Raw genomic sequence first — 26580 nt, 5'->3', positions numbered from 1 at the left:
ATTAAAACAGCTTTGTACTTCTTCTCCTAACCCCAAATGTAAAATCCAGGAAAAAACGTATAATTCAAGCACAGTTAAAAATTCTAGAAAAGAGAGCCACAAATAAACCAGCAGTATTTTATCTACACACCAGTGAGAAAGATCTATGATTGATGCATTTGTTACTGGGACAATTTAGTCTTCCCATTACAAAAAATTCCAGGATTTTTAATTATTTAAGAATTTAGAATTTAGCACCTGGAGCTGCTCAAAGGGTGAGACACTTGAAAGAATCTTTCTTACTGTTTCCTGGATGCTGTTGTTTTTGTGCATTTTACTGTATATTTTAGTGTGTGGTTTTGTTCGCCTGATTTAATAGAATAAATCCATATAAATGATACATATACGATGTGTCATTTTTACATTAGTAATTCATTTTACACATAATTTGGTAATACATGTAGTGAAGCAACACAAAAGTCTGAGGAACTGGGCTCCCGAAATAAACACATGTAGTTCGTCTTCCGCGCCACTAGGGGTCACTGTAACCCAACTGGAAAAGAAACCAGGTCGCGATTGAAGACTGTCTATTGAAGAGGCTGCAGTTGAATTGTGATATATTTTTTAATCCTGATCCAGATATGAATGTGTACATTTAAAAGAAAACTGCCAGCCCACACAGTTCCACATTCTGTTGAAAAATGAACCTAGATTGACAGCATGATTATAATCCCATTTTAAAATCACATTAATTGTCTAATAGTCTGTGCTTAAAAAAATAGCAACCTATTAATACTTTTATATTTCAAATTCTTTCCAAATTAAAGGAAGACAAGATATGCACAAGCAAATCTAATGTTAACCTGTACAGAGGACAAAGAACCCTGTAAGCTACTGGCCAGACATCAATACAAGATAAAACATTCTTTCATTTAAAGAGGTTCCAGCAAGATTGACTCCCTGTTTGACCGTTCATACAGTTTGATATTAATATATATACATTTGTTCTTTTTGTTATTTCCCTGATCTACACTCACAAAGCTCACATTTAACCTTTAGCGCTGCCTAGCATGATCCTATTCCAAATGGCTGCAGTTCATTGCATGTTTGAACTTTAAAGGGGATTATAAAAACTCAAACAAATCCATAAGAACAAATGAAGAATTATGCAGATACTGTGGCACTCGGATACCAAATATCCTTCAGGCATCGAATATTTTGGATTGGCACAAACTAAAAAAACAGCAACGATCTCTTTAGCTTTTCCTATATCTACACTGATGCTTAGATGGCCACCTTACAGCACAACCATAAATACAAGCAAGCCACATTAAGGGGGGGAAAAGGCTCAAATAAAAACCGTCACTACAGTTGTGATCGAAATTACAATACAAAATATTTTGTGCATAACAGAAATTGCGCTCTGTCCAGGCTGGATTCTGAGATGTAACAATATCAGTCTGTACACAATTCATATAAAACATACACAAGATGCCAGAGGTGTCCAGTTCTTTTAGAGATTCTCCATCTTTATCGTCTAGATTGTGTTCTCTACAGAAGTTTCTCCCAAATAATGCATGATTACTTATTGTATTATTAATGACTAGAATTATTGTCATATGTCAGTCTATTAACAAGATGATCTAGCTTTTCCATTTACAGTGTCGGAAAAAAAGGCAACACAGAATGAGGCCGCGATAAAGATTGTAATTAGATCCAAGTCCCTGAGGGGTACCACAAACAGCAGACTGAGAGTAAGCCCTGTAGGTCCTCTGTCACTTCCCCAACTGGTTGGCACGTGGTTCCCCCTGTCGTCCGGGAGAAATACTGCATCTGGTCCTTGCCCGCCGCCTCCTTTCGGTGAAAGCAACGTAGTGGTCAGGCAACGGAGGGCGAGCGAGAAAAGTTTGTTCCAGGCTTTCCCTGATAATCTGTACATTACATTCAGGAAAAGGGCAAATCTAGGCTGCGCAGAGGGCAGCTTCTTGCCACATGAGAAGTCTTAAGTGCTTCGACGTCCAAGGAGACGGGGCAGAGCTAAGGCCGGTGAAACCTGGAGGAAACAAACAACTCATGAGCAGGAACAAATGATGTTCAAAATTCAGTCAATAATGTTTTTAAATAAACTACGTTAACCTATCAATAAAGCACACCCCTTTCTTTCTGTGCAGTTTAGGTAAAAAGAGACACCTTGTGTAGATTCTGCTGTCTTCATGAACCTCCATTTCAGTGCTTTTATAGTCGTTGAGCTCCTTCCGAATGGCCGCCTGGAGGAAACAGCAAGAAGAAGACTGTCACATGTAACGCAGCACAAAGGAAACAGTATTCTGACCCGTCTTAAGGCAAATGAAACCCGATCGGCTGTTCGGGATGTGCTGGAGAAGGCGAACGTAGCGAGGACCTTGTCCGCGGGAGTCAGTTTGGTCCAAGGCTTGTCTGCCCTGCGATCGTAGTCCTGAGCCTCGGTGACCTCCACGTACTCGTGGAAGCGCAGGATCTTTCTGGCCTGCAGTTCGGCAACTGTGGGTCTTTGACTCAGCTGCAAAATGAGAGGAGTTTTTTAGTCAGTTTAAGCTGCTCTGTTAATACAGCCGGATATCTGCTGCTCCCTCACCTTCCTCGTCAGCCGCCGCTTGATCTCTCTGACCTCGGCTTGTCTGTCGGCCTGGTTTTTGGCTGAAAAATTATTCGCGCTGGTTTTATTCATTATCACTATATTGTATGACTGGCTGTAAATGTTGCTTTCTTTGAATGGAAGAAGTTGGAAAACAGGCCTTTTATAAAGGCTCAAATATCAAAGATGAAAGGGAAAACAATGCTTTGATGCTCACGGTGAAGGATGTTTCTTTGTTCCAGCTCCTCAGCAGTGGGTCTCTGGCTAAGTCGCCTGAAGGAGGAAAAACAGAGCAACTATTTTTACACCGTTTTATCACTTTTGTCATCCTCAGAAAAAGTAGGGCAAATATCTGAGACGTGATCTTCTAAATTCTCCTGCACGGCCACTTTTACAGTGTTCGGTTTTAAAGTAGAGTGTGATGTAGTCTGTGGTTACCGGGTGAGCGTGGTGCTGATCTGCGTCCGAATGGCCTCCCACTGCTCCCTGCTCTGCCAGGTGAGGCCCGTCTGTCCTGGGGGCTGGTCGTCTCTGCTGCTCCTGTCCTGGACAAACCTGTCTCGGTCTGGAGCACAAGGCCGGCTGCTGAGCTTCAGAGCCAGCGTGTCTTTCCTCTTCACCCTGCTGGCCAAAGCACCTGAACACACGCCGAAATCAACATGGAGTCAAGAGTGAAGTGGCAGAAATCAAAGAAGATTTGAACGCATAATCCTACTTAGTGGGGGCTCGTCCTCCTCATCTTCATCTGAGCTGTCCTCTTTATAGAGCACCGAGCCGTCCGAGTCGCTGTCCTCCCCGCACATACCCCCTCTTTCCTCATCGTCCTCTTCTTCGTTTTCCTCTTCCTCCTCGCTATCCCCTGGGATGACACAAACTCCGTCTCCAACCAAGCATCTGCGGCTTCTCGGCTCCAGCTCTGGTTGGGGGATCTCTCCATCGTACTCCTCTTCTTCATCATCATCATCATCTTCCTCATCTTCCTCTTCTGAGTAGTCATCTTCAGATCTAATTGGAAATTTAAAAAAGTGTGAACAGAGAATTTAAATAAAGCGTTGTTTTGTACAAGCTATTTTTAGTTGGCAATGAAGTACCGCACAACTCACAGTTTCAGGGGCTGGATGCTGACGGGGAGGGGGCGTCCGCGATCTCCTTGGTATTCAGCGGGCATTTCAAAGAGCAGCGTATGGGCACGCTGTGACCCATCTGGGTGCGGCTGGGCCGGGCCTGGACTGGAGAGGGCTCGCTGAATCATGATATGCAGCGGGACAGGAGCCGGTCGCTGAGGAGACTCGGCGGGTGGGCTCGGAGGATCGAACAGCATCGGTATTGGCTGAGGAAGCGGGTGGGGGTAGGAGTGCTGATGGTGGAGGTGGTGGGTGTGAATGTGCTGTCGGGGAGGAGAGGGCGGTTTGTGTGTCGGCAAGGGAGGCGAGGGAGGCGGAGGGGGCAGCTGAAAGCCCATTGGGATGTTGCTGGGGTCGTCCCCCAAGTGCGGCGTGGGATTGATGTGTTGGCTCAAAGCTGAGGGGTCCTCTGGGTTGCGTTTGGTGACGGGGGTGGTCCTCTTTGGAGGCATTGGTGGAGATGGCTTAGCTGGCACGAGGCTGGTGCCCCCACAGGTCTGGGAGAAGTCAGCTGGAAAATAAAAATAGAATTGAAAATGTATAAAAATAAAACAAACGGTTCCAATTCAACCCCTCTGTGGCGAACAAAAGGCTCCATCTTAACGGGTCCGTGACATGTGCGCATGCATCAGCCCTACGCGACAGAACACATGAATAAATGTGAATACAGGGATTACACGTCGGACCAAACATTTCCGTACGAACAGCATGTCACATCACAGGACCGTGTCAACATGGATGCACACGCTGTCCCGACAACCCCGTGTGCATCATTGGGCCCAGGTCACACTCACTCCCACACAACCACACTGTGAACTTGTCAACAATCCTTACGTCGACAGAAGTTCTTGGTCTTGTTTTTCATGCACGCACTAAATCTCAGAACTTTGTAGGTCGGCTTGAAAATCCGGATTTTTGAAAGCCATAGCTGTACATGCAGCATCAACCTCAGACCGGATTACATCTCTTGTCAGAACCCCTTGGCTGGTTCCATTCATCCGTTCATCCACATCCATCTATCCCAGCTGGCCAGAGGTTGGGCGGATTCATGCTGTGAAATTTACTCGATGAATTCGAGGGCTCAGTTGAAAACTGCGAAAAGGCTCTTCCTCAAAAACAAGAGCCCACCCCGATGAGCGATTCAACTGGTCTCTCACACAGAAGCTGCTTGTCATTTATACAAAGCAAGCAGTGCGCACATGGTGCCATTATGTGCATGCTGCTCTTATAAGACACAATCCAGACTCTAGTTAACAAGTTAAAGCTGATGGGGGGAAGTACGTTGCAGCTGGAGGACGGGACACGATCGACAGCGGGAGGCATTTCGAACAGGGGCGGCCTGGCCGGAAATGCCGTCCTTTTACCTGAGCGCAGGCCTCCGGCCCGTCGGCACAGATAGACGGGGAGGGACAGGTAGACGTCATAGTCGCACTCTCGCTTCCAGCAGGACCAGTAGAGCGGAAGCTGAGCGTTCTCCCCTCCCTGCAGGGCGGAGACTAACAGGGAGTAGAGGGAGCCCTTGAGCACGAGTGTTTCATGTATACACAGTGGCGCTGATGTGTGCTCTAGATGCTTTTTAAAAAAATGTTAATTCCTACTCAAGAGTATATTTAAATAGCTAAAATGATTTATGTATTAAATATGAAGTCGCAGTAAACACTAAGTTAGCTGGGCCTGAAGATATTAGATGTTATTTGGCTATTTACTTACTGCTTTAAAACCTTAAGCTAAGTATTCCCCTGGTATTATTTTTATTTTTAGTGAGAGATATCAGGATCATCTTTACATTTTTGCAATGAATGCAGATCTGAGTGATTGAAGCTGAGAACAGGTCCCTGTTTTTTGTGATAAATGAAAATTATAAATAAAAAAACCCTGCAGAATAAACACATCAGCAGGTGCTTCCAAGGCATCAACAATCAAAAAAACAACAGAAAAATCCAGAATTTTTAAAAGCGTTGACCGCAAACAAACCCACATAAACAACATCCATTATCACCAATTTTTCAGAGCCCCACAAGGGACCCCGTCATGTTGCCAGGTAAAAATTACAGCTAAAACAGTCCAGGCGTAATATATAACTAGCTGGGGAAAAGCTTCTCAAGCTGTTCAGACATCATCATCAGCACTAGCGAATATGTGTGCTGGGCCGCTTGGGGCTGACTCATAAATGCGCACACTGTATTTGCCTGTGGGAAAACTACATGCTAACTGAGCAGTGGACATAACGCACACTTAAGACTGTTGGCTGCACATGAGCAACAACCATTCAGCAGAACCTACCAAGCATGGCGGCATTGCTCCTGTTCACCGGCTTGGGTGGGGGCAGAGGGGGTTGCTTGGTGCCCTGAGCAGTGGTGCAGGATGGTGCGAGCGAGGACTGCTGAGTGGACGCGCCCACAGAGGACACGGACCTGACCGCTTTGGACGCTGCGGCTGAGGTGGCGGAGGGAGAGGAGTACTGAGATGCTGGGTGGCTGGAAGGGGTGCGCGGCTGGGTTTTGACAGGTTCCGGGGTGGAAGTCATGAGCCATTTTGGAGGCATGAGGGACTGTTTAGGTGGTAGAGGCTCGCGCAGGGTGTCCCGCAGGGCTTCTGGGTCAAAGTGGATGTCTGATTCTGTGAAATCACAGCACAGAAATGGAAATGTTTTAGAATCAGGACCCAGGCAACGCTAATTTTCTCCTGCTTCCCCATTAAAAGCACCGACTGTGGAAGCTGTTGTTTGAGAAGAGCATTATCTTGGGAAACGTGTATAGATAAACAGAGTAGGCAGCTGCAATTACCACCAAAAAGCCCACCTCTCTGTGGCCCACAGAGAACCACTGTTGCTCCCACACCACTTTAAAGCTCCGGCTCTGAAGTTTGGGTTATTTATTCACAGACAGGTTTTAATAGGTCTGTCGTCACACAGCCAAAGAGGAAATATGGCAGAAGAAAAGGAGGAAGTAAGCATGGAGAAGAGCCATAGAGAAAAGGAGGACAGAGCTGATACAGTCTACAGAAAGGAGACAGAAAGTAAACAGCAGTGACGGAAAATAATTACCAAGTAATCTACATAAATGAGATCTAAAACAAACAAAAAACATGGATTACTGAGTGTTATATTCCAGGAAATGTAGTTGCAGCTCTTCATCACTTACAGTAGCAGTGAGCTGCTGGCGTTGGCACTGAAAGGGCAATAATGGTATCACGATCATGTCACATTAATTAGGAGAGGAAAAGAGAGGACAAGCAATTCCCTCATGTTCCTGAATAAGAAGCATAGCTGGAGCAGGGCCCCAGAGAACTCACAGGAGTCCATCTATATCTGGTGAGGCAGCACATAAGCAAAATACTGAGACAGGTTAGAGAAAAAAGAATCACGGCCTGGAGAGTCTAGGACGATTTCGAACCGGAAGTGTATCTGGGTTTAAGTAAAGAACACCAGGAGCGCCTCACCTCTGCAGGCTCTTCCCTCCTCAGCAGAAGCATGGCGAGGGAGCGTGGGCTTCCAGTCGGCTTCTGTGGGTCGGCTCCTCCTGCCGTCCTCTGACGGGGCCTTCTGGAGCCCAGGCCGCTTCTGTCCATCCTCGGGGTGAAGCCGACCCCCACGCCTGCCCTCCTCTAACTGGCCCTGACAGACCACACCGGCCTTCCAGTCATCTTCGGTGTGTGCGTGCGGCCCCCTCCCTCCCCCCCTCCAGCCGTTTTCGTGCAGTCCTGTGCCCCTGCAGCCTGGGGTTCCCCGGCGGTCTCTGTCTGAGGGTGAACGGACCCTGCGGTCTTCTGGCTGGGCGAGCCAGGCTGAGTTCATCCTGAACTCAGAGTCGACCGGGGTTTTACCCTGGTTGCAAGGACTCCTGCTGCCACCGATGACCCCCCCTCCTCCCCCAGAGGTAACAGGCAGAGTGTGGCCATTCTTCACATAGGGCTGCTTCAGGGTCTGTGGATCATGACCTGGATCTGGGAAAGTCATAAACACAAAAAGGCCCCTGGTAAATATGCAAAGATTGATTTAAAAACAGCAAAAGTGATACAGTAGCTCTTCATTTTCCAATTACAGCTACATATTTTACTTGAAGTGACAGTTTGCTGCTTTTCCCTTGTTGGTATTTTTTCACCTTTAATATTTGTCGACTGGTCAGATTTCAGTTGTTAACAGAATGGCTGAGAAGTAACAGACTCAACAGATAAATCAATAAAAACAACATTGCACGGCAGCAGCCTTGAGTGAGAACAGGAAGTTGCCCTTAACCTAGGCCTGGTTTGTATCCTCGGTGTTTTCTGTTGTGCTAAAGGAGCAGCTGTGGGTTTAATAAATAGGCCCTGGCATCGTCGGGGCCTGTATTAAGTTTGCACACGCCCCTCTCGATGCTATTTCCCTGCAGGGCACAGTTTGTTCCATTTCTCCGCAGCTCTGGAGACTGGCACGCCGTTTTAAAACAGAAATCGGATTTTCAGAGGCAGAGTTGTGAAAGTAAAGCTGCCGTTTAAAAACAGGCCTCAGACACCTGCTGTTTGGGAGGACAGCGTTCCTGCCATAATGTGCTGATGACTCCACTCTACTGTACGTGGGTGGAACAACCTCGGGCCCGATGCCGTCAGATACAGACAACGTGGTGCAGAGACGTTCACTTACCGCTGTCCGGAACTTCCTTCAGCACTCCCTGTTCTATAAGCTCCTGCCGTGTACGCCTCGTCGACATCTTTCTCTCCAGTTCTGTCGTCAATAAGCAGAATTTACAACAGGTTATGTTTTTATCCCGTAAATCGCTGACTTTAAACTGCGTCTCGACTCAGCACTCGAATGCAAACAGTGAAATTCATAATTTCTCAGTCGGCAGGATGTTTTGTTTGCGAGCTATTGTCTTAAACACTGAAAACACTGGTGTGTGTGTGTGCGCGTGTGTGTGTGGGAGCGGACAGGAAAACAATGGGGAATTTTGATGAAAAGGTGAATGTGCAGGGCAAACTGCTGCTGTAAACACAGTGTTTCCACCAACCTTCTGAGGTTTCCTTGAACTTTTCGCTGCTTTTCTTCTTCCGCCACTTCCAGGGTTTGAAGATCTTACCGAGGGTAGAGAACTTGCCTTTCCGCTTCGGGGTGCTTTCCCCCGTACTGCCTCCATCTCCCACCATTGTGCTTTGGTGCTGCTCAGCTTCATCATCTAAACGGAATCGATAGTTTCATGTGAATTAGACAGATTCGATGCCTTCTAATGTGGTGGGAGCAAAAATATGAGGAATATATGAGGAAATATGAGGAAGGAACTTCATTTTCTTCCTTGGTGAAGAGGCCCGTGCTCATTATGGCTGTTATTATCTTTAGCTGTGAGTTCTCAGGACTGAGTGTGCCTTGGCAGGGTGATGCTGAGAGATCACGGACTCCCCCACACATCCACAGCTAACAGGAGCGCTCTAATGTTGGCTTTTATCCAGGGTTTCTTGCTGTCAAGTGCTCACATTCTTTGGCTGGATGGAGCCTAGTGCTTTATCAGCTTTTCAGCTGTCAGTGAGGGATGCAGGAAACAAGCCCGCAATGAAAGATTTAAATAGCGGCCAATAAAAGGGTAAAGAATTTTAAGAATTGTTGCGATGGGAATCAATTTTGACCTATTATACTTGATGCGCGGGTAGCTTTCTCAAGACTGCAACAAAACTTAAATTCAATAGCCAACAACATTATTTACATGCAGAGGGTCGTAGTCAATTTATTTCCAGGGCTTGTGCACATTGATCAATGTCAGACTAAATGTGCCACTGTAAGCAGAGTTAAGCTTGTGGTCGCCGATGGGACTGATTTTGGATGAGGGGAACCAGCGAGAGGATGATGACGGGAGCAAAATGAGAAAAAAGTGAGAGATGAAGAAGAACTTGTTCAGAGGTTTAGACTTGATGAGGAGGATTTGATGACAAATGGCCTAATTTTCACGAGGTAGGACAAGAACGAACTTGAAACAAGCGGTGAGTTTTCCACAGAACTGCTCTAATTATTATATCCATCAACTATTGTTTGCAAGTATACGAGCATTATTTTTTATATCTGAAAGCCTTTTCGAATAAAGAATTAATCACATGATATGTTAGGAGCCTGCAGGCAGTAGAGCAGCTATGTTTGTTAGTCATACACCAAAATATTTAATACCATTGGGAATAATTTCGTGTTTAGCGGAGATCGCTCAGCCCTGCTGCTGCTGCTCAGCAGATGCAGAATCAGCCAGCAGGCTGAGAACACGACTCAAAACATCCAGACACTCACAGGATGTCTTGGCAACGCTGCCGGACTGTCTGATTCTGACAATATGCTTCACCAGAACACCACGATGCTGATGTAGCGCTCTCGGCTGTCCAAAAACCAAAATAACAAATCAACGGCTTGATATATTTTGGTTGTTTTCAGTTCAGGAGCAAGAGCCTGAGAGCTGGCAGGGATTCAGCATGGCCACGCAGGATTCTAAAGCAAGCGTCCTGCTAATGGAGCGAACCCCAGCTCTGTATGATCATCTCAGTACTGCTGATGGGAGCTCAGAAGAGCTTATTCAGCATTAAAAATCAATCCTGTCCCAAACTGCCACTTCATAGGTGGGGAAAGAGTTTCTTTACCTGGAAGTGTCCAGCTTCTGTGGTGGCGGGATTTAAAACAGCACGCCATTGGAAAAAAAGAGAATCAGGCAATCCGTGAATTAACAGAACTCTGAGGTCAAAACTCAGAGGATTTGGACCAGCTGCCGCAACGTCCCGATTAAGCATTGCTCATGGCAGCTTCTGTCTGAACCAGCGCAGTGGTTCCCTCACAGCAGAGTCCTGTCAGAGCAGTAGGGGCTCAGCTGAGGCCAGCGAAGCAGGAGAAACGCAGCCTGCGCCAGGCCCGCACGTGGAGATGACGCTCACTGGGGGCTCAGCCTGTGCAGCCAGTCTGAAAACGATGACCCGCTATACCTCCGGGATACGCGTAGGACATCCAGCGATTTTAAGCTGCCGGTGCAGAGCAGGAAAATATCAGGGAGAAGGCGAAGCAAGTCCAAGCCCATTATCGCTTTCGACGGAAAGTTGTTCTTCGAGTATAAAAAAGAGAACCATCCCATAACCGCGGAGAGGTCTGGTGTGGTGGTACTTTGGTTGGGAGTAAAGGGCAGATCCAGAGCCGCACAGAGAAAAAGTACCGGAGATGTTGGGGAGGGGGGAAGCCTGGAAACACAAGGAGGAAACGGCACTCCACCCTGATTTTGTGACAGAGAACAAAAACGACCTCTTCCTCTCAAGCTAGAACGCTGTCCACTGCAGTGCTCATGGAAACACGGCTTCCAACAACACACCAGTCCAAGTGAAGGATCCACATATGTCATAGTAAACAACATTTCAGGGAACACAGCCAGAGCCACATTTCTAATAGTCATGCTTCGTAATCAGGACCTCTGCCAAGATAAGACATAGCAATCAGGAAACATGGGGGTGGGTAAAAGCCTGTGTGTGTCAGAGGGAGAGCATGTTTCCCTCTCACAGACCCCTATGCTGAAGCCACACCTTCCACCACTCCTTCCAACATCTCCCGCAGAGGCCTGATTTCCCTCTAACCCCTGCGAGTCATGGCCCAGCTGGCCAGGTGAACATGTGGATGGAGGAAATTGTTTTAGAAAGGACCTGGCCTTTGGCCAGCCTGGCTGCTGGGCCATCGTGATCATTACATAAGAATCCGCTTTACTTGGGGTGCAACGGTTGGGAAATACCAATAACCTCATTAACCTGAACCCTCACCAGACCAGATCATCTAATCTAATCTTGTTCTGCAGCAAAAAAAACCCCAGATTCCTGTGAAATCACTGCAAAAATAAAGATTTCAGCTCCGCTGGCAGTTACAGCTGGGCGTTGAAATCAGTCCTGTGTTTACATTGTGTACAGTTTTGTAAAAATCTAAACGTATTAATGAGGTCTGCTTGGCAGCTGAATATCTGCTGTAAGATTAGCATCCTGAAACATCCCTGTGTAACTGAACAGCTGAGATTCATCTGCACAATCAGAGAGCTTCAACATTCTTGTGGTGGTGAAAACGAAGGAGAGGTCAGAGAGAGAAGAGGCTCTGCAACGCTGATTATACAATCACTAATCTCTCTTTTCTTCAGGTTTTCATTAACTGGGGGTCCTACAAAACAGCCGCAGCGGTATGCAAAACTGTTTAGTACACAGAGATTGCTGAAGGAGTCTTGTGTCTCACCGCCGTTGCTGTGTTGTTGTGGGTCCTGAGATGGGCTCTCCACGTGAAGGTTCTGTCCCATGATCCAGCCCCTGAGGGGCCTCTATCGGTCCTGCACGCAGCAATGTGCCGTGGACAGATCAGCGGCTGCACCTGCCTTCCTTCGGCTTGGACAAAACCCTGTCACAAGGTCTTTTCTTCTTCTGTTTCTCTTGTCTGCTCTTTTAAAACACCAGTCCCTTCAGTCCTGCCCTCTCCCCCCTCTCTTAAGACCTTCCTTCCCTCCCTCCATGAGCTGGACTCCCTCTCCCACTCACTCAATAACCCTCCCTCCTTGGCTCCAGAACAGCTCAGCATTCACTACAAGATGCCTACGATTCCTTCTGATGTGTGTTCTGCGGTGTGGGACACAATGTGAGCAACAATGCATCTGATCCAGGGGAAACATTGCACTACAAATATTGAACCAACGAAGACAAAAACTAGACTTTGAAGCCCATGTCACAGTATGTTCCCTGGACCACTCACAGAACTGTCAGAATTCCTAGCAAAATAGAGCTAGAAATGGTTGTAAATTAGCATTAAAGGTGCTGTACTGACCCGACATTCCTGATATTATTTCCCATACACAAGCTAATTGTGCTAGCATGCCCATGCTAGCTTCAATCCTGCACACATAAGTTTGTGCACATTTCCAAGAGTTGTATCCTATTTTCAGCAGTCTCTGGTGCACCAGTGTGACTCTGAAGCGTGTTTGCCAGACAGCTGCCTCAGTTCAGCTTTGAATATTGTTGATTGGGAAAGAAAAGAAGAGACGTTCTGAACAGTAGAAGGAACGGTCCAAACCAGACCTCCCAGAATTAGTGCTTTGTTATTGTTTTAGGTTTGTGTCTCTTCCTAAAAATCTCATCCCACCGCTCCTGAGAGGAATCCGGAGCGCTGAGCTGTGTCATTATGCCCGGATAAATATATTCTTTTGAGTGTCTGGCAGCATCTCAGGCTGTTTCTTAAGATCTCAAGAGTGTTTGACAGTGTTCTTTTTCTCTTCCTGTGCCCTAAATAAACCCTGCACGCCAGGCCGGCTTCCAGAGAAAAGGCTGAGCCAATCCGCATGAGCGCAAAACCTGTTGGCTTGACCTGGATAACAGACTGGGCCAATTCAGCGAGCAGTGTGGGAAAAACAGGTACACACATGACACACGCGGCCGCATCCGAGCATGGAATGTCCTCTGTGAGCGGTGCGACATAAGTCTGCCTCAGTGGTGAATAATCCTGCAGTCAAAGGCAGCACTAATAACTGGGTTTTAACAGTTCTGCTCCCGACGTATCGCCTTTATGTTATTAACATTTAACACAAGTAGGCGTATTGTTGGTAGGAGAAGCCTCAGATAAAGGTAAGATGACGTGTTATCGGTATGCTTTATGTTCTAAAGGATAATATAATGTGAAGATAAGCTAAATAATGATAAAAGGAACCAATGTTTGAAGCAAATCAAATTACAAAATATTGTGGAAAAACTCAAGAACCACTTCAAGAAGAACATTGATTTAGAAGCTTTTTCCTAATTGAATAACTTTGTCGAGTTTTCTCTTTAACTTTTATGCAAAATAATAAATTAGGTCTTTTTCCTGATCAAGTTGTTTTACAGTAGTTGGAAACAAATCCTGAAATAGACATTTCGTTTTTAAATCAAATGCACAAATTTCTGAATGACATTAAAACTGTGAAAGCACATTGTTTGTTTACTGGTATTTTTCAAGGCTAATCTGTAAATTGTGTTTTAAGAAGAAGAAAGTGAGAAAATGTGTAGAAGCGTTGCAGATTTTCATGAATGTGGTCAACATTAATGCTCATTAAAAGTCAGTTAGTATTAACAGCATGTTTAGTCCTTATTAAAGGTTATTTAATGATTATTACTGGTTTAGGCCGACTAAAGGAGCAAAAACTCAACTGAAACAGGCAACACACACCAATTTTAATAGGATCATCAACACCCAGTGAACTGTTTCTTACTCACCACGTTTTTCCATCACAGAGTTTGAGGCACACCAATCAATGACTCCTGTAAAAAAAAATAAAACAGTTTTACCATTTACACCAGTTTGTGACGCGAGATGAGACATGGTATTTTAATTCTGTAGCAGCATGAGTGTGAATATATTATCTCAAACTTCCTTTTGAGAGCACTCTCATCAAACAATGCACATATCGCTTTCAGGCTAAATTTAAAACCAAAGCGTGAACACCTATTTTTATTAGGCGAAGAAAAACACGTTAATTAATAATTATTACGGAGCCGTGCTCAATTACACTTCACATCAGTCTCATTTGAAATGTGCCGACAGTGCTTTATTTATTTCTAAACCGTTTGGCGTCATTAATTGTGGATTCGTGGGTGTCTGGGAGCATAAACCTACACTGTTGAAAGTCATGGGTGAGCTGAGGGTGGTGGAGGTGCTCAGCAGCCGTCGACCAGTCGCTCCTCAGGTCTGCAGCATCCAGACGGCAGCTCCATCCATCCTAACGCCTCTGAATGACAAACAACAAGATGACATTAAACGTGAAGCAGCACGGACACCATTTATCTGAATCCGAAATTTTGTGAAGGCACCACGACGGTGTGAACGGCTGAACTGATACTGAAGACCGGGCGTGAACATCACGCTGAGGGTGGTGTCCGAATCCTGTGGTGTCGGCACAAACCTACTTCTGGTGCCACCTGGGTATTGTTTAAAGGATTTGGGAGGCAAAACTTAAACCCCTTTACAGGAACACAGCGTAACCTAGCAACCACTGTATGCTGAACGCACCACTTTATTACCACAAACCCTTGTAAACCCCAAACACCACAATTCTGAACTTGGAATTATTCACTTCTGCTGTCGTCAGCCGCCAGCACTCGAAAACAAAAACAACCTATATGGAAGTCGGGAAAATGAATCAAATCAATCTCTCACTAAAATGAAGTTTAAATGGTTGTAATTATCACGTGAGAGTCATGTTGACCCATCAGAGACGCCACTGAGGCAGATGTATCCTTGGATGGAGATGGTATAGCTAGAGGGAAGAGCCTTTCACTGCGTCCAGGGACAGAACTAAAAGTTTACCAGGATTCAGGCAGCGAGGGAGGTGGGCAGAGCCACGTGGAGAGGACTTTCCTCTAGTTCAGCCCCATCTACGTTTGTTGCTCCTACATACCTGCTCTTTGTGTGCAGCTCAGCTGATGGGGCAAAAGCAACAACACGAGCAGAAACAGTAAACATCCAATTCTGCCGCTCAGCTTTCTGTTCTGTCAAAATGTGCCCATAAAATAAGGATGTGAACACCTTAGTTCCTTTTAGAGTCATTAACCCTCTCCTGACCACTCGCAGCAGATCGACATGGAGAAGACGAGGGGGCTCAATGTGGCCCCCTTGGAACGCAACCTTGTAGGAAAGAAGCCACCAACCAGGTACATGGACGCAGTTGTTAAAGACAACATAAGTCTAGGCTGTGTAATCTTCCGTGGAGCACACACACCCTCACTGGCGCATTCTACTCGAACTGATTTAATTACGACCGGGAGTGCAAATGCGCAGCAGCTGGCGGAGTTACGCCATCTTTAAATAGCCTTACATGTCTCATTCCAGGGCTCGGGTTTTGGGCAGCGAAGCCATGAAATGAATTGGTCCAAACCATAACCTCCGCATCGTGACGACCTCTGACATTATTATGTCTACGTGGATGTTTTTAAAGGCACCACATGGCAGATAATGACAAACATAAGCAAGCAGTGTCACAGCGGGGGGATTTGTCTCGTCTAAAAAAAGGGAGATTGAGGAAATTAATCCCTCCAATTTGAGAGCACGGGATTAACGGTGTCAAAGATAGAAGCAAAAGTGAAGCTTTGCATTTTGAAGTGTTACGTTTTGGAATCCCAGTGGCGCGTGCCGCTTTCTGGATCCACGGCTACCTGATGTATTCTGTATGTCGGCTGACACATCTGGGCTGAGGGAACCGGCGAAACTCCAGGCGTACGAATGGGACAGGGTGGCACTAAAATAGGTCCCCACATAACGAGGCAGAGTTGTAGGATAACCAAACAGATCCCGAGTTGGTCCGTTTAAATGCTTACGTCTCAGACAGTGTATCCATGACACGTGTGGATCAGTAAATATGCAAAGCCTCTGATGCAGCCATGCGACAGCTCCTATCAGAGCCGCTGAAGTGCCCTTTTATGTGGAAGGACAAGGGTGTCTGTTCCCAAAACTGGCCGGGTGAGCGTCATCATCCAGCCTGCCCCAGATAGGCTGCACTTACCAGTGGGACCACTGGCCCATTTTTTTTTTACAAGGAGGCCGAGATGCTTTCTTTTTACACGTCCCTCTATTAGAACAAAGGCCGCACTGCAGCGGGACATGCAACAACCCCAGCCCTGGTCCGACAACCCCGGCCCTGGCCCGACAACCCCGGCCCTGGCCCGACAACCCCGGCCCTGGCCCGACAACCCCGGCCCTGTCCCGACAACCCTGGCCCTGGCCCGACAACCCCGGCCCTGGCCCGACAATTCCGGCCCTGGCCCGACAATTCCGGCCCTGTCCCGACAACCCCGGCCCTGTCCCGACAACCCCGGCCCTGGCCCGACAACCCCGGCCCTGGCCCGACAATTCCGGCCCTGGCCCGACAATTCCGGCCCTGGCCCGACACCCCGGCCCTGGCCCGACAATTCCGGCCCTGGCCCGACAACCCCGGCCCTGGCCGACAACCCCGGCCCTGGCCCGACAACCCCGGCCCTGTCCCGACAACCCCGCCCTGGCCCGACAACCCCGGCCCTGTCCCGACAACCCCGGCCCTGGCCCGACAATTCCGGCCCTGTCCCGACAACCCCGGCCCTGGTCCGACAACCCCGGCCCTGGCCCGACAATCCCGGCCCTGGCCCGACAATCCCGGCCCTGGCCCGACAACCCCGGCCTTGGCCCGACAACCCCGGCCTTGGCCCGGCAATCCCGGCCCTGTCCCGACAATCCCGGCCCTGTCCCGACAATCCCGGCCCTGTCCCGACAACCCTGGCCCTGGTCCGACAACATTATGGTGGTTATTCAGCATCTCCTGGAGAGCGGGTGTGAAGGAGAGAGCATCCATCTATCATCTGTGGTCTAACCCAATCAATCCATCCCTTCTGACAACCTAACCATGGTGGCTACCGCTTAATGGTCCATTAAGAGGAGAACACTCCCAACAGAAAGTGGAAAAAAGGGACAATAGAAGCCATAAAGTGGCATTTTCCTTTTAAAACAGAACATGACAATTTCCCCCACCAACCAGATGAAACTAGAGGAAGTGAGTGCTGTGGTAGAAGCTGGATTATGAGTCTGGCGTTGATACTTGTCAAAACAAGCCAATAAACATATTAAATATTTACACATTTTAGCTCGATCACAATAGTCACTTAACAAAAGCTTTCATCCGCGGGTTTGTTATTTGAAAACAATAACGTCGAGGTTCCTTCCATCCAATGTTTAGTATCCTATAACAAAGATAAAACCCACTTGTTTTATCAGATCAGTAAAGATAAACGTCGAAAATATACACAATTGTGTCAATTAGCCGTTACTGGAGATACCAGTAATCGCATCTTCCATCTTTGTGGTAATCACGCAGAAAGGCAACGCGTTTCCAATCGAAACGCCGAGATTATCCCGCGAATAATCGTGTTATTACCGAGGCAAAATAGAGATTACCTGAGAGGTTGTCTGGGATCACCGTGCGGAGAGCATCAAAATGGACCGGTACCAGGAGCAGGACAGACGGCTTCCGACGTCAACCTGCCTCCGTCTCCCTGAACGGATCTCGCGCCAGAGTCAGTGAACGCATCATAGCAACGACAGCAGACACGACCGCTTCCGGGAACGCTTTTCAAAATAAGAGCACCAACGCTCCAACGCATTTGTACAAAATCGTTAAGAAGAGCAAAAAAGGAAAAGTTTGTATTGGAATAAAGCGTAGCTACAGTGTACATCTATTTTATATTCCACACAATTGGATTCCCTGTGCAGCACATTCAAAAACGTTGCAAATTATTTCTTAAATTTTCGAATACCCGTTTCCGGTGAAGCAGCATCTATTTTTTTTAACGTCTGCAAGAAATCAGAAAGTAGTACTCCTAGATTTTCAGTATTGTCCAAAGCCTATAGAACCGAAGAATATATTCTATATACTATAGAATATATTCCAAGGACAGCAATTGCACAGCAAACATTGCAGAACACACGCACTCTGTTGTCGTGCACGGACGGCTGTGCAGAACATAGGCAACATGGTTTCAGGTGGACAAAGCACGGACCCTTTTCAGAGAAAGCGCTGAACAAAAGCGTCCAATCTAGAACGCAGAGAGCTACAACGGCCACAGCAAAACACGTTTACATTGTACCGATGACAAAGGCTTGCTTGGCAAACTGGGCACCAGCTCCAATCGTCCCACCAAACTCTCACCGCGGTTTATTTACCCTGTCGGGTCAACAATCGCATCATCTTTATCAAGAATCACGCTTTTTCCTTCCCCCTGCACCGCCTCCAAATCCAGATTTATAAATAGCATCCTGAACATTTGCTCACCTCACAGTTTCCCCTCTTCCAGAGCCCGGTTAACCGGAAACCATCCCGAGCATCTCGGTCGCGGTAGTTCACGGCGGACGTTGCAGCCCCTCGGTGGGCGCTGTGAGCGCGGCTCCCCTTTGTGTTGTGAAGACTTCAGTACCCACCAGGCATTGCAGGGATTGATTTGTGGGTGGGGGTGGGGTGGGGGGTGCAAGGGGGGGAGCAGATAGCGGTGGAGGTGCTCAGTTTTTCCATCCGTCATTCAAACATGTCGCAGAAGCGTGAAATAGAAACTACGGTCACATCCATCAATTGCATCATTTTGACCTCATATACAACAGGCAGACTGGGTCAAATCTGTGGTTTAAGTGCAATAACTAACACAAAACATAGTGTGTTTTGAGCAGTTTCGGTTAATTTTATACTAGAGGACCTCTTTATTTGTATCATGTTGCTCATTTAATACCCATGTTTTAGTTGGTACTTTTTTTTAGCAGTTTCCTTATGTTGAAAGTCTTTTAAATGAGTATAAAACCATCTTATCTAAACCATCTTATCTAAAATTTCTACGTAGTTAGACAACAACTGCAATATTTCAAGACGCGCAAAAAACAAACAAACATGAACAACAACAAAAATACCTAATCTAACCTAATCTAAACAACCATCACCACAACTACAACTATCTAAAAATGACAGAATTCCTAGTTCACGGCTGTATATAAATATAAAGCAGCCGATACATATTCTGAATAAAAATGTAATCAATGAAGGGATGACAATTTATTAGTTTTATTTTGATGATTTTTTCTATTTATATATGCACACACACACACACACACACACACACACACACACACACACACACACACACACACACACACACACACACACACACATACATTGTCTTTCTAAGACTTCCTAATTTTATTCGATCAAATTACTAACTTTGTTTCAGTAGCTGGTTTTTGGTGGTTTAGCGCCACCTGCTGGTCAGAATAGTTGTTGTTATATAAAGGGCAGCCACAAGAAATTCCGGATGTCTTTTCCCGGTAATAATTTCTTAAACTATCACATCAAGCAAAACGTGTGTGTGTGTGTGGGTGGGGGGGGGAGAGAAAAAAATCAACAAACGAAAAAGCCTTGTGGAACAAAAAGCCTTTTGTCCAAAGCTGTTCAAACAGCAGAATCATTGGTTTCCTTCCTGGTTCACTTTATATGATACCTGATAAACAATCTTTTATTAACTGAGATATGGAACTGATATATGATATAATTAACCTTTTTTTTCCAATTGTGAAGGTACTTCAGCGGGCTGGAGGAGATGAGCAGACTTTAGGGTTGTAAATGTTTGGAATTGTTGCAAGTGGGAAGGGAAGCATCAGTGAAGGAGAGAGCATAAGGAGACAACTATTCACATTTTAATGCTCTGTGGTGACGACGACGACAACGATGATGATGATGATGATGATGATGATGATGATTATGTCACTTGGAGGAAAAAAGAATGCCATTGTGCAATTGCACCTTGGGGAACAGTTCGAAATTTGCATTCCAGGAAGTAAAAACCTATTTTATTTCTCCCTAAGTGAATCTTTGCTCTTTGATCTGGTGATCTGGAATATGGAATATGTTTTTCTCTGCACAGTAAAGTGTTGCCCAATATGGCTGCTAAATGGACTGGCTGATGTCTCAGAGGGAACAGAAAAAAGAATAAATCAAAATGATTTTCTGGGTGCAGATCGTTACTGATATGTCACCACCTGGAGATAATGTAGCTTTTTTTAAAAGCGTCCCTGAGGTTCTTGATATGTTGATCCATGATTTTGCACAAAACAAACAAATAAAAAACCCTGCTGTTGTTTCCAATATTGTTTTATTGAGAGTATTTACCAATGTTGTTGGATTATTGATCATTTGTAGTCCAGCATCATACTTTTCATCAAGTTAGCAGTTTCCTCTAGTCGTGCATGTGATCTAACTTTGTTTGTCCCAACTAGAAAAATAAGCCATCAATTCCCAAAATTCCAAACGCCGACCGAGCGAACAGATCATTCCATCTGTTTTGGACTCTAAAGCTGCTTGTTGTAGGCTACAGCCCTCTGCAGCTGCTTGTTGTGGTAGTCATGACAACGTAAAGGCAAGAACGGTGCGGACATATTCTCTTTCAGCTACAGCTGCAAATCTGTTGAAGCTTGAAGATGGAAAATGAAGATTGTCGTCAAACTCATCGTCTTTTCAACACTGAACAGGGAATTGTACATCAGGTCAGCTTCCATGGAAACAAATGGAAAAGGGACCAGAATGAACAGCATTGTGTTCTGGAATTACCAAAGAAATCTTTAAAATGTACTTTCGTGTCCAGCTCTATTACACACCGTTAATCATTCACGTGCATCTGTTTTTATAAAATCATTAACTCTTACTGCTGGCCGGGTGGAGATAAAACCAAATCAATCAGCAGATACAGCCCCTCCCACACACGCCCACACGTGGGTTCCTTTACTGGGCCGAGACCGAGAGGTGGCCAAAAGAGAGGTCACCTCTCTCTAAGACATGAAAATAATCTTAATCCGACCGAAAGAAGACGGAGGAACCATCCTGCTGATGGGTGGATGGATGACAGGTGGAAGAAAAAGAGGAGACAGGAGAGAGATGAGAAGAACCTGCATTTTTACTTTGACATGTTGCATAACTTGTTTCCATTTTTGGTTCAACAGTTCAACAAAAGTCTTTGTGGGTCCCCTTGAGACATTAATATTTGGGTGCAACAGGGTCATTTGACAGAGAACACAGGTCAGCTCTGCACCATTTTGTTCACTAGGACAGATGAAGCGTCTCCTGATTGTTTGCTTCGGGCTCCCGCCTCTGGCCCCCCCCCCCTGCATACTCAGGTGTGCACGGACGGTATGTACAGGAAAAAGGGCGTTTTGTACCTCTCTCTAACCAAATTACAGAAGCATTCATGCCGCAGATCCTTGTGAAAACAACGGCTCAGCTGCCTTTGAAGAGCGAGTCCAGTTATCACTGATGTGATCCTCACATTCCTGCACCACTCATCCATCCCAGGCCTCCTTTTGAACTCAAAAATATGTTTGCTTGTCGCAGAGCAGGAAAACAGGTATCGCCCGACGGGAATTAGTTTATCTCGCTGTAGTTACAGTTTCCGGCAGCGCACCGAGGTTCCCATATATACAAAATAAGTGATAAAACCTAGAAGTGGGTCAAGTATATCATTCACCGTGGGGAAAAAGGGAACCGACGTGTTGCCATGGTGAACACACACACTCAACCAGCGCCTTACAGATGCTTTTGGAAAAAAAGAATAAATCTACACATCGTTTGAAAGTCTCATACGTGCGCGCTGGTCCCCGTCTGTGTCAGGGGCCACCTCACGCACGGCTGCTGCACCTCAGAACCGAAGGCCACCTGGCTCAGCAACAGCAGCGCTGATCCTCCACATCTGCTTCCATCCAGGGGTTTTTAAAGCAGGTTTTCCACCTTTTATTCCCAGTTAAAAAGACAGGCGCGGCTTCAGCAGCTCTTTCTTCCCATCCTGCCCTTCTAAAGGAGTCTCTCTCTCTCTCTCTGCCTCAGCAGAGGCCGCCTCATTCACGTCCTCGTAGCCAGAACTCTTAAAGACCTGCCGGAAGGAGAAGTTGGTCAAGTAATACAGCCTTCCCACTGTATGATCTTATTCCTGTCACTGTAGGTTCACCTGAGGATGGTGAGAATCTGGCGAGGACGCCTCTTTCCGGAGTTCTTGTAGAGGCTTTCCGGGCTGCAAAAGTAGGAAGATCGATATAGTTATAATGCATGTACGAAAGTCCACCTCGCCCTGACACAGCAGGTGTTAAACCTTTTATTGATCCTGCTGAGGTTAAACTACATCCAAACTTGGAGCAGATTACATCAGTATGTTCAGTTTTTGTAACATGGGTTTTAAAAAATAAGCCTTATCTTTACAGCCTCCCACAGAGCTATAACAAGACAACAGAAACTTGGTGAGGCCTCCCCACTCCCATGCTAGGATTAAAGGTGGGTGGAGACAGAAGCTGCTGCTTTGTGTTTTGCCTCCAAGCTCATTAAGCTTCACTCCTCAGACCCAAGGTCAATCAGGAACTGCCTGAACTCCCTCGTGTGTCAGCAAAAGACTGAGGTTTGTTGATATTATACTATACTGTTAAACTGTAAATCTTAGTTTCTTTGTGAGTGTTTCTCTGCACGACCCGTCAGCTTCCCAGTATCTTTCCGATGACATCACGACTCTCTGGGCACGGCTCATTTGCTCCCATCACCACAATTAACATCAGACGCTAAAATATGTTGCCTCTCGGACCCAGACTCACCTGTACATGCAGAACCAGTTGCAGGTCTTGTCGCTAGGATTTGCACAAGTGCAGCGCGGGGCGGACCTCCTGCGGCGCGCCAAGCCGCCGCCGAGACCATGGAGCGTCGTCTTACTGCAGAGAGCAAGAAAACCCTAAACATCGGCCGGAAATCAAGCCCGCTAGACTTTGATCTTCGATACTCCCTCCAGTGTAATTATACGGCGTGTTTTGTTTTGGCCGCTGGTGTGTATTAGTGCGCACATCTGAGCGCATTTGTCCCGGCTCACCTGGGTGTATTGACCCAGATTATGTCCAGGTGGCAGAAGTAGTGACACTCGGAGTCCATCAGACTGCTGCACGCACAGCGCTTGGTCCTCACTCGGTGCGTCGGGAGGCCGTCAGCAGCCTCCACGTCCAGATGTTTCTCCACGGGGAAAGTCAGTCCTGGTCGGAGACAAGCAGACGCTCAGAAACAGGCGCAAACATCTGCCTGCCGCTGAAAGAGCGAGGAATGACCCTTCTGCTGTTTATCCGCAATAAGATGAAGTGCCTCCTTTGTGTGTGCAGGACCTGCACAAACATGCGTGAGCGCCAGCACGCTTGTGTTTGATTCCGGGGAAAAGCACAAAGCGCCAGGCGTGTCTTTCTCTTGTTTGCACGCTCTTTTCTGCCACAACCAACTTTCGATCACGTACACAATTTCACCCGAATCCCGCAGTTACAACAGCATGACACTAATTTTAAAGATATCTCTGAAGGAAACGCTCACAGGAAACTCTCACCTTCCCGCACGGAGGCCAAGAGAGTGATGAGAAGAAGCACGCTGGTGTTGGAGGACATGGCTGGCAGCAGATGGATGGAGGTACGGGGACGAAGACTCTACCGCCCTGTCTGCTGCTGCGGGTGTCTGCAGGTGCCTCGCTGGTACTCTCTTATATTTCTCCCATCGTGTGACGTCACCCCCAAGCCCCGCCCATGACCGGTGTTTGGGTGCTGAGGTGTTTGGGTCTGTGACGCGTTCCAGGAATCGTGTTTTCCTCCCTGAAGCCGCCAGCAGCGCCTGCGGAGGGACGCTGGAAGCGGGCTGCTTGTTGCGGATGATGCTGGATGAGCCGCTAATGTGCCAGAAAAGTGATGGAAAGTTCGCTCACAACCCTAGAATAAAATGAACAAATCAAACAAGGCCTGAAATGGTACCAACACTGTTGTTTATAGATAAGAAAAGAGATATTTTGGGCACATATTTTAACAATTTTATTATTAACTACAGTCACTGTATTGTGAGTTTTCTTGTTTACAAGTCATAATCTTGCCATTTACTTCTAAATACCTTGTTTTATAGAACATTAAACTATTGGATTCTTTAAAAGGGGAAAAACAAATAACATTGCAGTGTAACTTTCGAATTGTGACTTTTAAAATGTTGCCTTCAAAATAAAACCACTGACACATTTTTACCCCTCACATATTACTAACCTGGTTCGTCTGGTAATTCAGTCTCTCCCAGACAAAAAAAACATATTAATCTGTGCGAGAACAAGTCTAATACAAGCTGTCAGGGAGGTGTTTTCCTTTGAGCTGTGCAGATTAAATTAACAAAGTGTTTCTCCTCCAGAGGTTGTGGGTTTGGTTCCCTCGGGGGCCACCCTCTCTGCTGCCCTCCTGGTCTCATCTCTGAGCTACAGATAAAATTAGAAGGGCAGTGTCCCTCTGAGACACGGATGTTTGTTTTTAATTACCCCAACGAAACTGGCGCTGCCTTGGCTTCGGTTTTATAAGGCATTCCCTGGAATGTCAGGGCACAGCAACAAACATTCTTTGACTCCCAGTCAGACCAACGTCAGCTAACACATGTCCTGCTGTGTCAGTGGAGCTGTGGATAAAGAGGAACGTTGTTTTGGGAATGTTGCTCTGTGTGAGTGTTTATACCCAGCTGCATTGGCAGAGATTTTATCAAGTGTCTCATTAAATTGATAAAGCAAGGGATTGTGGGGATTTTAATCTCAACTGGACACACCTCTGCGTCGCAGTAATTTTCACTGGAAATGATAAGGTTGTAGTCTGCATCATAAATGAAACATTAACCCATACAGCAAACTCTCCCACGCCCCCACCCTTGAAAAAAACAATTATTCTGTCGTTATTGCCACATTGAGAGCAAAAGGACGAGTAGAAAAAGGGTACAACCTTGAAAAGAGTGAATCATTTTTTTTATTTGTCACTGACTAGAAATTTTGCTGTGTGTGAAATCTGCAGGGCACTTGTTCCGAGCCGAATGCTTCCCTCATCTGTCACCAGTTCAAGTCAATTAAAACATCATGTAAAAGACACAGAAGTAACAAAAAAAACAACAAAAAGACCCAACAATTTCCATAAAAAAGTAAAAAATAAGACAACTTTGAAACGATGATCAGCGTCATCAAATAAAAATAAATAAGCGCCCTTCCCTGTGCAGAGAGATATCCTAATTTAATATCTTTTGTAATAAAAAATAGAACTTCAGTGCAATTCCTTTTTTCTTGTTGTTTCTCCAACATTCCCACAATGCCGCACTCTGTTACACTGGCATTAATCGGACGCAAACAGAAACAATCCAAACACCAAATATCAACCCTCCTGAATGACACAAAATAGCAAATTTAAAACAGAAAAAAAATAAAAATTCACAGCCTTCTCTTTGTGTGTCTGTACTGTACATCTCAAAACACTAGCCAGCACAGAAAAGGCACAAGTAACGATAATTTGAGTAATACTGGACATAAACTGGACAAATGAAAAAAAAAAAAAAAAAAAAAAATGTTGTTGATTAAAGATTTTGGTCATTTACAAATTTATTTGTGTTCCTCATACATTTATTTAAACAGAGCTAACCGGTATCAATAGAGATACAGGAAGAATATATTTATATATATTGTACATGTATAGATAGACATGGTTTTTATCTAAAAGAAAAAAAGTGCATTTTTATAACAAACCTGAATATTGCCGAAGAACAAACACTTAAGTTAACAATAGTATTGAAAACTGTATAAAAACGAAGCAATAAAAAAGCAAGACCGGTGAAAGCGACCATAAAGCAAGACGAGATGCTCGGTGTATCGCGGTGTCGACGCTGTTACGTGTTCTGCTCTCCTCCGGCTGAGTCTCCTTTAGCTTCCACCTGAACGCTGCCAGAATGTGGCTCCGCCCCCTCCGGCTGCCTTCCAGGGCCACGCGAGGGTGAAGGGGTCGCGAGACTCGAAGGCGCTCTCGGACTACTTTCTCTTTCGGAACTACGGGTGTGGGCGGAGCTGTGTGAGCTGCCATATTGCTTTGAGTCCGCTGTCTCCGACGCCGGTCTGGAACAGGTTAATGCTGTGCCGAAATCGCGCCGCCCTGATTGGCTGCTCGCTGCTGCTGCCGCCTGGTGCTCTGACCAGTGCTCTCCAGCAGTCCTGAGCCCTTGAGTTCTGGGGTTCCCGCCCCAATACGATTCAAACTTGGATGCTGACGGCCCCTCTGCTGGGGGAGACGTCGGGGAAGAGGGGGTGGTGGGGTGGGACCTCGGTCTGGCCTGTACCATTTGGATTCCGCCAATGGGGATCATCAGACAAGGGACCTTGGCTTGCTGCGAGTGCATGGGGAGATGGCTGAAGATGTGATCTGTTGTCGGATGAGCAGAGTAACTCTCACAGGTTGACAGACGCAAAACAGGTGGAAACAAGGTGGATTCTGGGAACTTTGTCCTTGCGGTTGCTGCAGTTCCGCTCTTCTCCTGCAGGGGGAGCAAACACACTGTTAAC

At 46.3% G+C, this 26580-nt stretch overlaps 3 protein-coding genes across 12 annotated transcripts in view; all 3 read right to left on the bottom strand.

Annotated features, from left to right (window-relative positions):
* Window positions 1–584: 584 nt before the first annotated feature.
* On the bottom strand, window positions 585–18640 carry phactr4b (phosphatase and actin regulator 4b). Of its 7 annotated transcripts, none has more exons than XM_057045227.1 (16): window positions 18486–18640; window positions 14309–14420; window positions 13909–13953; window positions 8703–8867; window positions 8339–8419; window positions 7159–7662; window positions 6001–6336; window positions 5082–5213; window positions 3697–4228; window positions 3309–3598; window positions 3032–3230; window positions 2811–2866; window positions 2594–2655; window positions 2381–2518; window positions 2170–2246; window positions 585–2032 (listed from the first exon to the last, which is right to left on the bottom strand). In XM_057045227.1, exons 3-16 carry the CDS (start codon window positions 13919–13921, stop codon window positions 2017–2019), a joined length of 2601 nt encoding a protein of 866 aa, XP_056901207.1. In that variant the 5' UTR covers window positions 13922–13953; window positions 14309–14420; window positions 18486–18640; the 3' UTR covers window positions 585–2016. The 7 variants fall into 7 exon arrangements, with proteins under 7 accessions (XP_056901207.1, XP_056901208.1, XP_056901206.1 ...); XM_057045228.1 differs by lacking the exon at window positions 18486–18640 and adding an exon at window positions 18377–18403; XM_057045226.1 differs by lacking the exon at window positions 18486–18640 and adding an exon at window positions 17612–17764.
* A 1684-nt stretch (window positions 18641–20324) lies between these two features.
* Window positions 20325–24413, bottom strand: LOC130533225 (endothelin-2). The gene is made up of 6 exons (XM_057046490.1): window positions 24275–24413; window positions 23581–23953; window positions 23086–23242; window positions 22817–22930; window positions 22186–22248; window positions 20325–22110 (listed from the first exon to the last, which is right to left on the bottom strand). The coding sequence occupies exons 2-6, from the start codon at window positions 23636–23638 to the stop codon at window positions 22080–22082; spliced, it is 423 nt and encodes a 140-aa protein (XP_056902470.1). The 5' UTR covers window positions 23639–23953; window positions 24275–24413; the 3' UTR covers window positions 20325–22079.
* The window catches only part of LOC130533220 (transcription factor HIVEP3), a 28488-nt gene continuing 25936 nt past the window's right edge, over window positions 24029–26580 (bottom strand). For all 4 annotated transcript variants that reach the window (XM_057046485.1, XM_057046483.1, XM_057046484.1 and 1 more), the window contains one exon: window positions 24029–26552. In XM_057046485.1, the coding sequence (XP_056902465.1) occupies window positions 25914–26552 (639 nt within the window). In that variant the 3' untranslated portion in view covers window positions 24029–25913. The remainder of the gene's footprint in view (window positions 26553–26580) is intronic.

This window comes from Takifugu flavidus, chromosome 10 (assembly GCF_003711565.1).
Source record: "Takifugu flavidus isolate HTHZ2018 chromosome 10, ASM371156v2, whole genome shotgun sequence".
In the NCBI taxonomy this organism is placed as follows: domain Eukaryota; kingdom Metazoa; phylum Chordata; class Actinopteri; order Tetraodontiformes; family Tetraodontidae; genus Takifugu; species Takifugu flavidus.
Note: the sequence above shows the minus strand (reverse complement) of the source record. Positions and strands in the feature narration are given on the sequence as shown.

What these genes read in the sequence shown, in the direction of transcription:
- phactr4b (XM_057045223.1), bottom strand. Translation starts at nt 11,972, where the DNA reads ATGGGACAGAACCTTCACGTGGAGAGCCCATCTCAGGACCCACAACAA. An exon ending in GGCCGGAGGCCTGCGCTCAG is followed by an intron (nt 4,229 to 5,081) that starts GTAAAAGGACGG and finishes TTTATTTTCCAG; the next exon opens with CTGACTTCTCCCAGACCTGT. An exon ending in ACAAAGAAACATCCTTCACC is followed by an intron (nt 2,656 to 2,810) that starts GTGAGCATCAAA and finishes ATAATTTTTCAG; the next exon opens with CCAAAAACCAGGCCGACAGA.
- LOC130533225 (XM_057046490.1), bottom strand. Translation starts at nt 23,638, where the DNA reads ATGTCCTCCAACACCAGCGTGCTTCTTCTCATCACTCTCTTGGCCTCC. An exon ending in CTTGGCCTCCGTGCGGGAAG is followed by an intron (nt 23,243 to 23,580) that starts GTGAGAGTTTCC and finishes GTCTCCGACCAG; the next exon opens with GACTGACTTTCCCCGTGGAG. An exon ending in ATCTGGGTCAATACACCCAG is followed by an intron (nt 22,931 to 23,085) that starts GTGAGCCGGGAC and finishes TGCTCTCTGCAG; the next exon opens with TAAGACGACGCTCCATGGTC.